This window comes from Calonectris borealis, chromosome 8 (genome assembly GCF_964195595.1).
Source record: "Calonectris borealis chromosome 8, bCalBor7.hap1.2, whole genome shotgun sequence".
In the NCBI taxonomy this organism is placed as follows: Eukaryota; Metazoa; Chordata; class Aves; order Procellariiformes; family Procellariidae; genus Calonectris; species Calonectris borealis.
The window spans coordinates 32,960,673-32,975,145 of NC_134319.1; the positions used below are offsets into that span (position 1 = coordinate 32,960,673).

At 49.8% G+C, this 14,473-nt stretch overlaps 1 protein-coding gene across 1 annotated transcript in view; it reads right to left on the bottom strand.

The window, feature by feature from the left end:
• Positions 1-14,473, bottom strand: part of PAPPA2 (pappalysin 2) — a 93,118-nt gene that overhangs the window by 64,266 nt on the left and 14,379 nt on the right. Inside the window, exon 3 of the mRNA XM_075156875.1 lies at positions 317-462. Coding sequence (XP_075012976.1) covers positions 317-462 — 146 coding nt within the window. The remainder of the gene's footprint in view (positions 1-316; positions 463-14,473) is intronic.

Sequence of the window (14,473 nt, forward strand, 5' to 3'; positions counted from 1 at the left end):
AATCCCTCTTCAGAGGGTGAACCTGCAGCTCTCCCCGAGCTCTTTGTCCTACTGTCTCACTGCCTTGACCATTAAAAATTTCTCATAACAACCTGGAAGTGCCTCGTCAGGGTGTAACCCCACCACCTTATCCACATGGACACGGGGAACAGGCAGCTCCTTTCCTTACAGCAGCAGCTATTGGTACACCCAAAGCCTGTTATCATGACCTTCTTATTAAACAACCTCAATGTTGAGCTGCCTCTGTTTGCCAAGTCAACCAAGACAGAGGAAAACCAACAACCCTGAGACCCCGTGAGTGGGGTAGCTTACTTACCCAGGTGACTAAGAGCCTCTTTATCCCATGGCCAAGTGGCAGCACCAGCCAACTCTTCCCTCACCGAACTGGCAAAGTAAACGTTGAGGAAGTGGGTGCTGTTCAACTGCAGTGCCTCCTTCAGCTCCTTCACGCTCATGTATGCCCTGCGAGGACAAGGGAGAGGAAATAGTCAGCATAGACTTCAACGGAGCAAAGAAGAAAAGCAGGAGCCACCCATAGATATCCTGGAAAGGGGGCAGCAGACCTGGAGGCCCCATCCTCAACTCTCTGAAACCAACAGCGTTTGGTAAAGCGTGGCAAAATTCAGCAAGTTTCAACAGATGTCCCAGGACACTACTAATTCTGCTCTGTAAGGTGCAAGTTCTCGCTAAGTGAAGGGTTTGGGTGGGAGGCAGTCATGCAAATCTGAAGAAGTTTGGCTAATTACAGTAGCTTTGTTGATGAGTTCCACTCTTAGAGAAGGTTTTCCAACAACGGGGACAGAAGAGAGCTCAGAGAATAGGGTAAAAGGAGACAAAATGGGAGGAGAAACAATGAGAGAAGAAAGGAAATGCACAGGTCAGTCCTGCTAGGGAAAAGAGAAGGGGTTTGGCATCAGAAAAGTGGGATTTGAGGGGGGTGAAAAAGTCAGTTTTCCTCAAGGTGTAAGGAGAGAGAAAAGAATCCAGAACTCCAGCTGGTTCCAACAAGGGTTTTCAGGGGTCATCCCTGATGCAGGTCAGGGCAGGAATGGACATCAAACCTTATTCTTGGGAGCAGAGAGGGTTTGCCAGCTGGGGCCAAGAATTCTCTTCTCCTGCTTCCCTAGTCTGTCTGGAGAAGCTCACGACCATGGTCCTCCACTCTATCCTTTTCCCCAGGACAACCAGTATGCCAGAAGTGGCAGTGCATGGTAAGAACAAGGGGTCCCTGCAAGAGCACAGGCACATCAAGAAACATGCTACCTCACCCCCATCCCTGTGTATTGTATAAGAAAGAGCATGAGCAAAAGGTATCTTGGAATTTGCTCCAAGAAATCTCTCTTCCAGCTCTGCTCAAAACGGACCTTGGAGAAGAGGGCTGCCTGGGTCCCCCCAGCACTGAGCCAACAGCAGGGCCCTCTCCACATGAATCCGTCTCATCTGTCTCTCGGCACATGATCTGAATCCTCCCTGAGAGGAGGTCTGGGATATCTGCAGGAGCCAGGGCAGGGAAGCACAGGAGCTCCCAAAATAAGCTTAACGGGGAGAGAAGGACATCTCTGGAGACAGATCCATCGAAGGGCATGTTTAGTGGGGAAAGCCTCCTGACAACACTGCTGGCTGTCTCTCCTCCCATCTCCAGAGCTGGGAATAAAGAGTTGCAGGAGCAGAAAAAATACTGGAATGAGGATATCCAAGTCATCCATTTCTAAAGGGCAGGGAAGGTAATGGGCTGGGAGAGGTGGGTAGGTAATAGGCATTGCAGCAGAGTAGTAACACCCATGGATATGTCTAGGTGTCCACAAAATGATCCTAACCTGTGTCTCTCAGCACTTGGAGAGAAAAAAAAAAAAACAAACACAAAACAAAAAACCCAAAACAAACAAACCCAAAAAAACCCCCACCACAGCAGTAAAGAAATTTAGGTTTCACTCTCCCCTCTGCATGATCGTTTCTGCATAGGTCAGAGGTCTATATTGCATTCACCAATACACCAGGAGTCCAGCATTGATGTTTAAGGAGTTCATGTCCTCAACTGTGTAAAACAATCAGGATCTAACTTAATAATAACAATAATAATTCTAATAATAGCAGCAGTGGGATTGTAGGGCCTTGGACTGTGCTGCAAATACTCTTAAATCAAGCACTACCGTTTCCACCATCAGTGCCACTAACCTCCTGGGCTAAGACAGCATTAGGACAGGTAGCCATAGAAAACAGTGTCTCCAAGTCTCTAAGACTTGTCTCTAAGTCTTCAAAATCTGAGGACCCTGACCCGTAGTTTGTGAAGCCATTAATTTAAGAGATTCTAAGCAGGGAAAAAACTCATGGAAAGGCTTCAAATACATCACTGTGGAATGATGATGGAAATGCACCATTGTGGAAATATGTCATAAGAATGACTAAACCTGCAGCATAAGGCCAACAGCAACATTAAGGTGGTGGAAAGCATTTCACTTATTCCCATGCTTCCAGGAGCAATTGGCATCTTTGAGCTACACGGAGAGATTATGAAGGGAACGCGATCATTTCTTTACACTGGACTAGCCATGAAGGCACACCAGCTATGTTTGAACGAGCAGCTTCTGTAAAAGCGGTGTCCATTAGCGCATTCCTCGCCGCATTCAACTATGGAAGGAAGGACAAAAAGCTGAGCATGGGCTACGGGGAAAAAGGCATGTTCTCATCTGAGACGTGAAGTGAGACGGGAAAACGACGGGAGATGTGCAAATACACTGTTTGAGATGGCAAGATCCCTAGTCAAGTTATTATACCAACAGACTTGTTTAGAAAGAGAGAGGTTGCTACAGCAAATGGAAGAGAAGGAGGAAAAAGTGAAAAAATAGAGGAACAGGATTCCAGAAGTAGACTAGAGCAGGATGGCATGTGGAGCAGAGCTCGGTAAACCCAAGGGTGGCCACTTCCCTGGAGCTGAAATAGCAGAGTTGGGTCAGCCGTTGCTGACTTTGGAGGTGTCAGATAATCAGGATCTCCTGACTACCTCTCCCCTACCAGTCAGCCCTGGGCTGGAGACATCTCGCCCACCTTCCCAGCGACAAAGCAGCTCCAAAAGTTCAGTCACTTTAGAAAATCTTGGCTGGACTATATGGCAGCATTTAATGGTGAGATGAGATGACCAGCTTGTCTTCACCAGGCTCCGAGATCTCCCACCACAAAGCAGCATTCCCAGAACACTTTCCCCAGCCACATCAGCTTGCGGAGAGAAAACTCTCCCAACCGGAAACGGCAAATTAGGAGAACATGATCTCTTCTCTGTGATGTCTCGCCTGAGCATCCCAGACACGCGCCACGCTGACGCCATCCCTTCAACTCAACCAAGACAGGAGCAGGCCGGGAGGAATAGATAGGGAGAAGAATAAATAAACCTGAAGGACATATTTGTGGCATGACTCGGAAGGAAGAGAAGCAAAAATTTCATAGAAATAGAGGGTAAAGGAGGGGGAAGGGGGAGAGAAAGTCTCCTTCATGCACCAGAGCTGCATGGGGGACACAGACTTAAAAATAACGTTGATTCCTGACCTATGATATCTTGGAAAAATAGCCCCAAACCCTTCCAGGCTGTCCAAATTCCGAGAGCTGACGTCAGCCCTATTCAGAGGGATATTCCCGCCGCCCCTCTTCTGGAGACATGATGTTTTTCTGGCTGTCGCCTGCCGTTCCCTTGACACTAGCAACATTTTTTGTGAACCCTTAATTATAAATAACTGTAATTTCCTCCATTGAGAGATTTGGACTGTTCAGGGCTGTGTCAGGGGTAGGGGGAGCCGTTCCAGCACTGAGAGATGATCAGATGGATGGAGAAGGAAAGGAAAGGACCCCAATTTCACCCACTATGGCATGGAAAGCACAAATATCCTCCTGCTGGCGTCCCCAAAGACATGACCAAGACCAAAACAACTCTAGAATGGGCAACCCAGATTCCCCTCAATCCACATTTCCCACTGGCATCCTTAGCTTAGACAAGGAGCATGTAACTGGCGTCTTCGCCTGTCGCTTACTGCCAAGGTCATGCTCTCCCTCTTCTTCAGCGCTTCTGTGATTTTCCCAGGGGGAAGGCAGAGCAGCTTTTGGTCTCCACAAACAGCCTAAATGACAGCCCTCTCCTCTGCTCCCCAAATAACTTCTCAACGCCTACAAGACCAGAGTATTCCAAACTAGATGGTATTTACAGCGGGGTGGGCACTGCAAGCCAACACAAAAACACAAGGAAGGCCAGAAGGACACACGAAGGCACAACTGTCAGCTAAGCAGCACAAAAAACAACCCCAAAGAATAGGGCAGAGGATAGAAAAGAGACAGAGAAGGGCCATCCAGATTCAAAGCAGATTTTTTCCAGGAGCATCCAAAACTCATTGGTGAGCAGCTAGCTGCATGGTAATACCACCTTGACCTGGGAAGTATTCGCAACCCTGGGAGAGTGGAGCTTGCAAGAAGAGTATAGGCAACAGTAGGGATGGACGGGCTCTGGACTGCCATTATGAGACATGAGCGCGGGCATGAACACCATCTGAAATGATGGCATTTGAGGGAACGAGTCCAGATATGAGGGCCTTCCTCATGACGGTGCTGACCCATGATACTGTTGACTTAAAGTTCTGCTGAATGACACTAGCTGACCATCTGACTCTAAGGCAGGCTTAGGTACCACACTGCGTACGGTTTTACTTGTGGGACTCATGGTTGGCAGAAAGCAAGATGGGAAACCTGGACCTTGTATTGTTCTACAGCACTGATGCTTGTGTGGTCCTGGTGCTGGGTCAGGAGCACATGGCTCTGTATGGGACTTAATGATGTGCTGTCATTGTGTGACATTTCAGGCTATCGAAAAAAGGAAAAGAAGATGAAGTGCAGCAGCTTCAGTGACTGTGTCAGCATAGAACAGTGGAGTCAGACTCATAACTGCGGATGGAGAGGACCTCTATGGGTCATTTAGTCCGACTCACTTGTTCAAAACAGGTCTAACTAAATCAGGTTGCTCAAGGCCATGTCTAGCTGAGACCTGAACAGCTCTGAAGACAGAGGTTTCACAATTTCTCTTGGTAACCTATTCCAGTATTTAACCACCCTCATGGTAAAAAAAATTCCTAATGTCTAATCCAAATTTCTCACGTTTTAACTTGTCTCCATTGCTTGCTGTCCTATCGTCACACGTCTCCTCTCAGGGTTCTGCTCCATCTTCTCTGTCACCCCAACACATCAAATGGGAAAGCCATCAAATGACTACAGCTTTGCATGGAAAACTGTTACTGCACTAGACCTTACCACACTAAGGTCTAAAGACCCAAAGCTTCCTTTCTGATCAGTTGAAAAAAAAATCACACTCCACCCATGATCCCAGGCCTCCCTGGAGAACCCTCACATCCCTTTCTCATGCTTTTCCTTGGACAATTTTGTCCTAGGCCATGGGGCAGACAGCATCTTTGTACTCGTGGATATAAGTCAAGCTCTGGGCTGGCTTGGTCAAAGGAGAAGATTTTACATACTCTGGAGAGACAGAGCTGTCGCTGCTTTTCCAGCAGCAATTTCTGGCAGCAACAACAGGACCACTGCTGGTGCGCAGGTGGGAGAGAGGGAAGGATCTGCTCATCTATGGGGCAGTGGAATGGACAATCAAGCTGTAACACAAGCCTGATGTAGTTTAAGGTGGGAGAAGAGGAGCAAGAGTGGCACTTTCTGGTGACAGCCATATCGTAACAGGAAGTCTTGGGGCCACAAAAGTGGCCATTACCACTGAAAGGCAAGAGATGGCACTTCCGAATGAAAAGCAAGGCCAGCACGTACCCCATGCAGTTCCATAAATCAAACTGAATTCTCTGGGTACTGCAAAGGATGCAGTGTGTAATGCCACAGGAATTCCATTGCAATTCAAAAATAGGAGTCTTTTCCCTGTAGACTTTTCAGAGGGGATGTGGGAGTGGGGTTGGGTGGAAGTTTTCCAAGTGCCCTCCATGGACAGCTGGAAAATACTTGAGACCCGGCCAGCTCCAGCTAACCATACAGCCTAATGAAGTCACAGGGGATTCCTGTCTCTGCTTTCATGTCCTTCACCCACCACAAGGAAATTCCTCTTCCTACTCCCCCTGGGCAGGGAGGCTCCCTTTTTCCCCAAACCTCTGCTTGACAAACGAGGAATCCCTCAGACTTCCCAGGAACAAGCACCAGCCTGCCACTAACATTTTTGGTGTGCTGACAACACATTCCTCCAAGGCTGCAAAGGGTTAACGCAACACACAGCAACCTTGCTTCCGAGGCACCAGCCAAAAGCCCAAGAGCCACAACTCAATCCACGAAGACAAGGTGATGAATCAAGTGGCGTGAATATTTTCAGAGAGCAGACACTCCAAACTTTCCATATGATCAGTGAAGAGAGATGCTCCTCCAGACGGTGAGCCAAAGTGAACATCTTCTGATTCACCCCTGCCAAAGGACTCCTCTCCATGGTGACTCTTCAGGGGATCTCTGCTTGCATACATGATCCTCCTTGTCAGAATTTGTGAACCCTCATCCCTGTTCCCAGCACGTGAATTCCCAGCTGATGCTCAGCCTTGCCTCCCTTCTGCCCTGCCACAGGCAGACAAAGGCCACTACCACGACGTAAACAGGACATGGTACCATCTTGGCACAGCACACAAGCTAAGATGGGTTACTCCAGACTAGACTGATGGTGGTTCTCGTAACTGCAGCTGCCACACACTCTGTTTACCTGTCCTGGAATTTCTGGTGTTAATGCAGCTGGGGGGATGCTGTATTTTTAGGCAAAAGCTTAAGTCCTTCCGTACTTGTTAAGACTACTTGCATGCCCATGACCATGGCCTAGGAGCTCTGACTCCAGTCCAGCACTACACCGGTATGCCATAAACATCATTGCCAGCATCATGACAACTTGACAAGGCAGCAACATCCAAATGACTCTCATCTGGACAGGCTTTGGTAACGCAACCAGATACAAACCACATGCAAGAGGTGAAGGGAAGGCTGAGGAGCAGCCAGACATTCCCCTGAGATCACAGCAGGCACAACACTGCTGGAATAATAGTCTTTGTAGTCCTCAGGAGTCTGTCACCAGCTTCACTGGGTGTTGGCCTCCAGCCAAGGATCATTTGGGTACACAAGGGATGAGGGCATCACACACCTCTTGGATGTGCCTGGAAAAACCCACCTCTGAGGCACTGACAGCCTCGGAAGCAGCCACCACTGGCAGCATCGCTTAAGAGGCAGCTTAAAATTTGCATGAGCGGCTGAGTATCAAGATGACAAAGAGGGTGACAGGGCAAAACACTCCTACATGAGGGCCTTGAGGATCAAGTGTTTCCCTTATGCATGAGCAACTCCTGTTGGATTCAGAGGTAACCCTCATGTGGGAGGTGGATTTGGCTTTGGGACTGATAGCGGTAGCAGATGCTGCAGGGTCAGAGTTGCACTGGCAAAGCTGCAGGCAGGATCAAAAAAGACAAGTTGTGGTTCGAGGCTGTGACCCTTCCATATAGATTTACTGGGGAAAGGGACCAAGAAGGCTGCAGATCACTAGCACACAGCCGGCAAGCTCCCAGTTACATCAGATGGTAGTACGCAACTTCCTGAGGTCAGATTTGGGCAAGAAAGACAATAACATTAGTGTTAGACCAGAAAGCCCTGCAGGGCATTTTGCCCTGAGATAGGCTGAAGAATAAGTGCTGCTAACAATGGCATGGCCTAGCTATTCCTGGAAGTGTTTGCTAAAAAGTTATTCACTAAATCATCACTGCACCAGCCAAAGGCAATGCTATTTTAGCCCTAGTTTTGGTAAGCAGTGTAGAAATTATGGAAGAGCTGATGAGAGAAAGAAAACTTGGCCTGAACTAATAATGAGCTGATGCAGATTAACTTAAACGGAGGGATAAAGGCAGGTCTTGAACTAAGAATGGAAAAACAGGACTGACCAGCAGACACCTCTGCATCCGAGATGCCGGGGAGAGTGGGGCACAATGGGAATTCCCTGAAATCAAACCGACTCCACTGAAAACAAAAAATAAAAGGCCCTTCTAGAAATAAGAGGAGCAGCAGAAGGAAGGAACAGATCTGCTAAGCAGGGGAGGTGGAGCTGAAGCTCAGCATAATTGAGATGCATCCCCGGACAAAATGAATGTATGGTCTCCACCTTTATTCGGGATTGTGAGGCAGAATTAGGCTTCCCTTCCAGTGGGGTACAGCAAGATTAAGGGCATGGTTCTGGAGCAGAGCTCAAGATAGAGGGGGAAAAAAAGGTGGCAGCAGTGGATGGGGGCTGAAGTGCCATTCGGGCAGGGTGGGAAGGAAGATGAAACGCTGGGGAGGTGGCAGCGAGTCCCAACTCTGAAAGGGGCAGGATGTAGGGATACAGAACGAGGGGCAAAAAAACAGGAGGGGAAGCGCAGAAATAGAAATATTCATAGATAAACAAAAAAAATCAGTGGATGTAATACATTTGTAGCAGGACCTGGGGAAATGCCACCCAGAATCCAGAAGGACTGACCACAGGGCATATGACTGGAGAACAACTAATATGATACTTGCAGTGATGTCTATGGGCGTAAACAAAGATCATAACGAGACAGGCTGATCTGGTTGTCCTCTCTCTGACAGATCGTAAATCCACCTGCAAATTTCAGCAGATTTTCAGGTATAAAGGTCGCCGTGTTATTACTTTCACCCTCTTTCTCTTGGAGGATGCTAAAGCATCTGCATCATCAGCCCCCAGCCCCTGGGGTTCCTGACCGGCGCTGCAGGAGCAGGGAGTTCCCACCGCTGCTCCTCTGAAGGGACAGATGTTCAGTGGCTCTTCCTTCAGCACAGATGAATCACATGTGCATCAGATGCTTGGATGATTGAAAAACACTGGTTTCATGATGTTTGCACCCTCAGGCCAAGGCTGGCTTACCACCTCACTCAGCTGCTAGATGCCACACACATGATGGGCACCACGGCCTGTCTGAAGGCCTCTTGGGATGGCTCTGCTGGGAATTCCAGCATATCTCCATGTGCCTGTGTGGGTTTCCTGGCTATAACTGAGGTACCACCAGCCCTAGGACATCTTGGGAGGAGGTGAGGTTTTGGAGAAGCACTCATTTGGACCAGCATTTTGTCCAATTTGCATTTCAGTTTCCCCAAAAATCCAGTGGTTGTGGCTACTTGATAGACCAATAGTCTCTCCTAAGCTCCCAGAGGAGCCAATCCTGCAATGCAGAAAGCACCAGGACCAGCCATCAACAATCCCAAAGGGTCAAAGGGTCCCGGTGCCTGACACAGAAGCCATTCCATTATGAACCCAGGAGAAAGTCCCACATTTGCTCTAGGGATAGAGGTCTACACTCTCCCCCAGGGACAGGAACCCACATGTTCCCCTTTGCCTGCCTCAAATTAAATTCCTTTAAGAAGGAGGAGACCAATTCATCACATTGCCTCCTCCATTCCCAGTCCAAATATCATCCAACATCACCACGTTGCTGAATGAGAAGGGGCATCATTCTGCAGTGGCCTCATGGAGGAGGCATCTAGGCCCCCTAGCATCATCCCCCAGCAAGAAAGGGCTCGGAGAGGTGACAAGGCAGCGGGAAGAGGATCAGGCACGCACAGTGGAGAAATCCAGGGCTGCGGTGAAGCTGATTGAAGGAGGCATGAAGGGAGACAAACAAGGGAAGCGTGGCCTCTGGCTCGGCAGGGACTACCTGACCTCTCCTCCAAGAGGGCACGGCAGCCTTCGGCTGACGCCGGCAGCCAGCCTGAGAGTTGTTGCTGTCTGGCAAGGACAGTAAGCACAAAGCCCTAATCGGAAAGGACAGCTGGATCGCAAAGCTCCCTCCTGTGCTTCTCTGCTGAGCCAAGGTGGGGGAGTCAGGGCTGGGACCCCTTTCTTCTGTGCTGCTGTTCCCCCATCCTCAGTGCCTCTCCTGAAAACTGGAGGCTGCCCTCAGAGGGGACAACAGCCACACCGATAGGTCCCAACCCTTTGGGTCACCTCCTGAGATGGACCTTCCAGAGCTATAACCCTCCATCACCAGCGCTCAGCAGGGACATGCAGGGTCTCTCTGCTCCGCAGTATGTTTTAGGACTGGCAGAGCTCTCACCTCCCACCAGCAACGTTGTGGTGGGGACACCCACTTTTCCCACCCCTTCTCCCCCACATTGTGAAGCCCCTGGTCGCCAGCCTTCCATCTCTCAAGCTTCTTCTCACCCAGAGGCAACCTGCAGGGATCCCCTGTGGTCCCACCACATTCACACCCCTTTAGGGTCCACCACAACACCAGCCTGCTTTAGGGATCACCACAACACCAGCAGCTCCAAAGGGCCTCCTTCCCAGGACAGAGAGACAAGGACCTCACCTTTGCAAGGTCATCTTCCCAACAGCTTTCCTCATACCACCTCAGAAGCGCGACACCTCTGTATAATTCAACGTGGAAAACCCTGTGCCGCCAAGAACAGACCCACAAATTCAGCATTTCTTACAGCACTTCAGCCCTAAAGCACCATTTGGTTCTGCCAAACAACCAAAGCCTGCACAGACTTGAAAGATAATACAAAATATGTCGAATGTTTCCCAAAAAGCTCCCACAGGAGGCTGGCTTTGAGCTTGTGTTAGCGCTACCGATTCACCCCATGAACCTTCCTTTTTATCCCCTCAGGGAAGACAAATCCATGCAAGTCCCATAAACTTCCTGGCTTATGTGACAATTCTTGTGTTGCTTAAGCATAATGGGCCATCAACTTTCCCCTGGGATAAATTTGTCCTGGCAATCTGCGTTTTAGTGCTCTACATCTTGGGGGAGTTGATAGCATTTGGGGTTTATTTTAATGGGCGTCAGTAGCCGTGATCAATTGTAGAAGCTCTATTTCCACGGAAATGGGTATTTAATAGATTTTTGAAAATGGTGGTTATTGACCCAATGGGCCTTAATGGCTTAAAAACCATCTGATTGTAATACGTAAGAGTAAATGCGTATGATTTTCAAATGCATACTGGAATAGGTAGTAAAAACCTTTTTAAATTGCAGGGACCTGGTCAATAGGGAGTTTCCATTTGCTTGTTTGGCCTTTCTATTTCTATCCGAGTGAATCATGGCCATCTCTTCCTCAGAGAGGCTTACCATTTCCTCACGGGTGAGATCATCTTAAAACACGCGACCCATCTGAGACCCATCAAGGTACGGGGATGTCTTTCATTAGACCGGGCAGTGATGCAGAGTCAGGCTTTCAGACCGGCTGGGCTCCCAGCTGCCTTTGTGGTGGGAGCAGAGGACACATGGACCATCTCTCATCCTCCGTGGACCACATACCCCCGTTGCTCCCAGGGGAGCCGAAAAGCCACATGTGCCTCAGACTCCTGGGTTTAAAGTCAACCTACAGGCTCCCAGTGGACGATCCTACAGTGAAATTCTTGATTTATCTGGGGTTAACACATACCAAAACATCGATATGAGTGAACGCCAAAGGAATCTACTAATTACTAAGAAGTAATCCTGGAAGCAACGAACAGACTAAACCCTGATATTTATTTCATGGCGTCTGCGAGCACTGACTGAAGCCCCCCTCCCCACAACTAAGGCATGTATTTAGGGTTATCATCCCCACCAGCTCTCCAAGGTCTAGAAAGGCTCAGCACAGGTTGCAGTTTCTCCCCACCTTTGCCCATGACAGGGGCAGCTCCCCTCCCCTGGCTGCCTTTTTTGTGAGCCTGCAGGAAACACAGATGCCCAAGATTTTTTAGCTGTTTAAAACCAGCCTGTGGGTTCAGCCATTGCAAAGGGGAGATCCCAAGCCATGCATGTGCAGGACAGCAAGGCTGGGTACGTGTCATCACCATAGAATAAGCCAGACAAAAACCAAGGACCTGAAAACTCCCAAAGTTCAAAGAGACATCCGTCCTCCTGCTCCCTCTTACCTTCCCCTTCAAAAACCCAACGAAGCTGGAATTGGAGTGTTCAGAGCCACAGCCTGTTGCTTCTCCTCCTCATCAGTGGAATAAGCAAAGGAGACAAATATTGCAGGTCACTGTGGGCTTCCACCCCAGCAAGGTGTCTCCCACTGCCATCCCCAAGTAGGTCCATAACGCAGCGTCCCACCTGCTTGCAGCAACACCTCCACCCCCCGAGCCCCAAGAGCATGCAGGGAAGGAGCAACGCTGCTGGCCAAGTGCAGACTCTGGGTGCAAACCCCAAGGTTTGTGCATGCCTGGGTGATAGGACCCTGCTGGGTTGGGCTTTCCATCTGCACCCGGCGCTGACCCCTCACTCTCGGCAGCCCTGAAGGAGGCTCAGACCATCACGGTGGCCTCTGAGAACACATCATCATCCCCCCAGAGCATGTGCCTGGCCACCTGCGAGAGCACGGACCTAACAGCGTGCCTAGCAAGTCAAGAAGCTACTGCGCATCTACGGGGGCTGTAAGAAGGAGAGGGGAGCTGTCACCGTGAGGCATCATCCCCGAAAACAGGGAAACAGCAGCGGCTGGGGGGAGCCGATTGGAAGAATTCCAAAGAGAGTTAAAGATCCAGTTTTGAACTCTTTAGGGGAAGGAAGGGAACCCTGCCAGGGATAAAAGGCAGCGAAGCAGCAGCTTGGGGAAGGAGGGGAGCCCACATTGCCCGGGGTGGCCGGGCTCCAGCACAGGCAGCATCCCGGCTCCAGCACACACCAACATGCTTTGGAAAGGCTCGTTCTCCACCGCGCCGGGTAAGCGCTCGCCTTCTTTTTGACAATGTTGATGCTGGCTGGCGAGACGCTGGCGTTATACAGAACATGTGTGAGAGAGGGCGAGCGAGAAGAGCCGGGGGAAATGGAGAAATATGTTTGCAGCCCCTTGCGGTTTCACGAGGCAGAACTCAACAGTGGCAAGTTATTCTAGAGCAGGCTCCAAGCTAAACAAAGCCAGGTATGGTTTACTTTCTGCCTGGGTTGTTTGTTTCAAAGCAAAATAAAAAACATCCCAGGCCAGGACCAAGCCTTACAGCACTTTTTGCCTGTCTAAGGTTGCACAGATAAGCCCTGTCCCACCTAACCCACAAGAGCAGATCTGTAAATCAGCTTTCTCTTACTTTTTGCCTGCAGCAAAAATACGAAGCAACATTCCAGGTTTAGGGAGGTCTTAAGGTCTCTGCAAACAAGTCAATGTTCGCAGGAGCCTGACTTTCACTGCTAATTTTTATAGCGCCGTTCATGATCTGCTGAGGAAAGGCAGAGGGGTGGGTGCAACGTTGCTGGTCTCCCCCAACATTGCGTGGGCTTCATGTGGCTGATCAGAGTCTCAGGGCCAGGGAGCTCAGCAAAGCACTCCAGACAAAGGGGGACTGCATAAATGAGAGCATCATTTTTTGTCTTGCATTTAGCCAGGACCGAGCAGCTACATCTCCTTTCATCAAATGGCTCTCTGCCCCATCCAGGGACTAGGAGGCAGGAGGTCAGAGCCTCAGCATCAGTGGCAGCACCTCATTGCTGCATGACTGGAGGGCAAGATGTCTAAGACTTCTGTGCCTCGGTTTCCCCAGCTGAAGAGCTGGGATTACCCTTGCCCACACCACAGGCAGGTGTTTGCAGACATCTTAGAAGACATGATCTTTGCTGTACAGGGTTTTCAAAGGAGCTTAGAGAAGTTAGACACCCCCAACCCACTGCTGTTCGATGGAAAACAAATGTCCAGCTTTTTACCAGGTGCCTCCTCCTTTCCCACCCATCTCCCACAGCATCCTAGATCTCAGAGAGCTGGTGGGAAAGAGGGAGAGCTGTGGACTGGATGAACATGGTGAAGATGACCCTACAGCACGTGTGCCAGCAAGGATGTGCCACACTACTGCCTAAAGCCTGTCTCCAGCCAAAAAGCTGGGACTGATGCACATCACCACCAGCACCATCTTCAGGTCTCAGGAGACAGAGTGCGCGTGGAGATCTGTGCTAGGACCAGTCAAAGCTGGAGAGAAAAATGGACTAACACATAGCAGGAGGCAGCTCGGTCCTCTCCTGAAAGAAGGCACAGCCAGACCACAAACTGGTTTCTGCATAGATGGGGGAGGCAGAGCCCCTAGCTTGAGGTCATCTCCAAAAACTGTTCTGGTGACCACCAGATGACAAGCAAAAGTCAGTCTCTCTTCTTCATCCAGCCTCCCTGACTAGTAGGGCAGCAGCAAAGGAAACACAGACACTGTAAGGCTGGGGAAGGATTTTTGATGATGCTCAGATGAGCCCACAGCAGGCTGCAGTGTACATGCCCACCCATCAGTGGGGCAGTATGAAGTCAATGAAAGGGTGGCAGAAAACCAGGGTGCCACCCTTGCAGCCTCTGGCCTGCCTCATCTGTTCAGACTGAAAGCTCCTGGGCATTGGTAGAAGAAGGACCCTTTAACAGGGCTGACAATAGCAGACAAATTTGCTGAGCAGGGATGAGGCTCCCAGAGGCATTAAGCGAACAGCTCCTAGTTCCTTCGCAAGGGGAACCACACAGCCCTGTG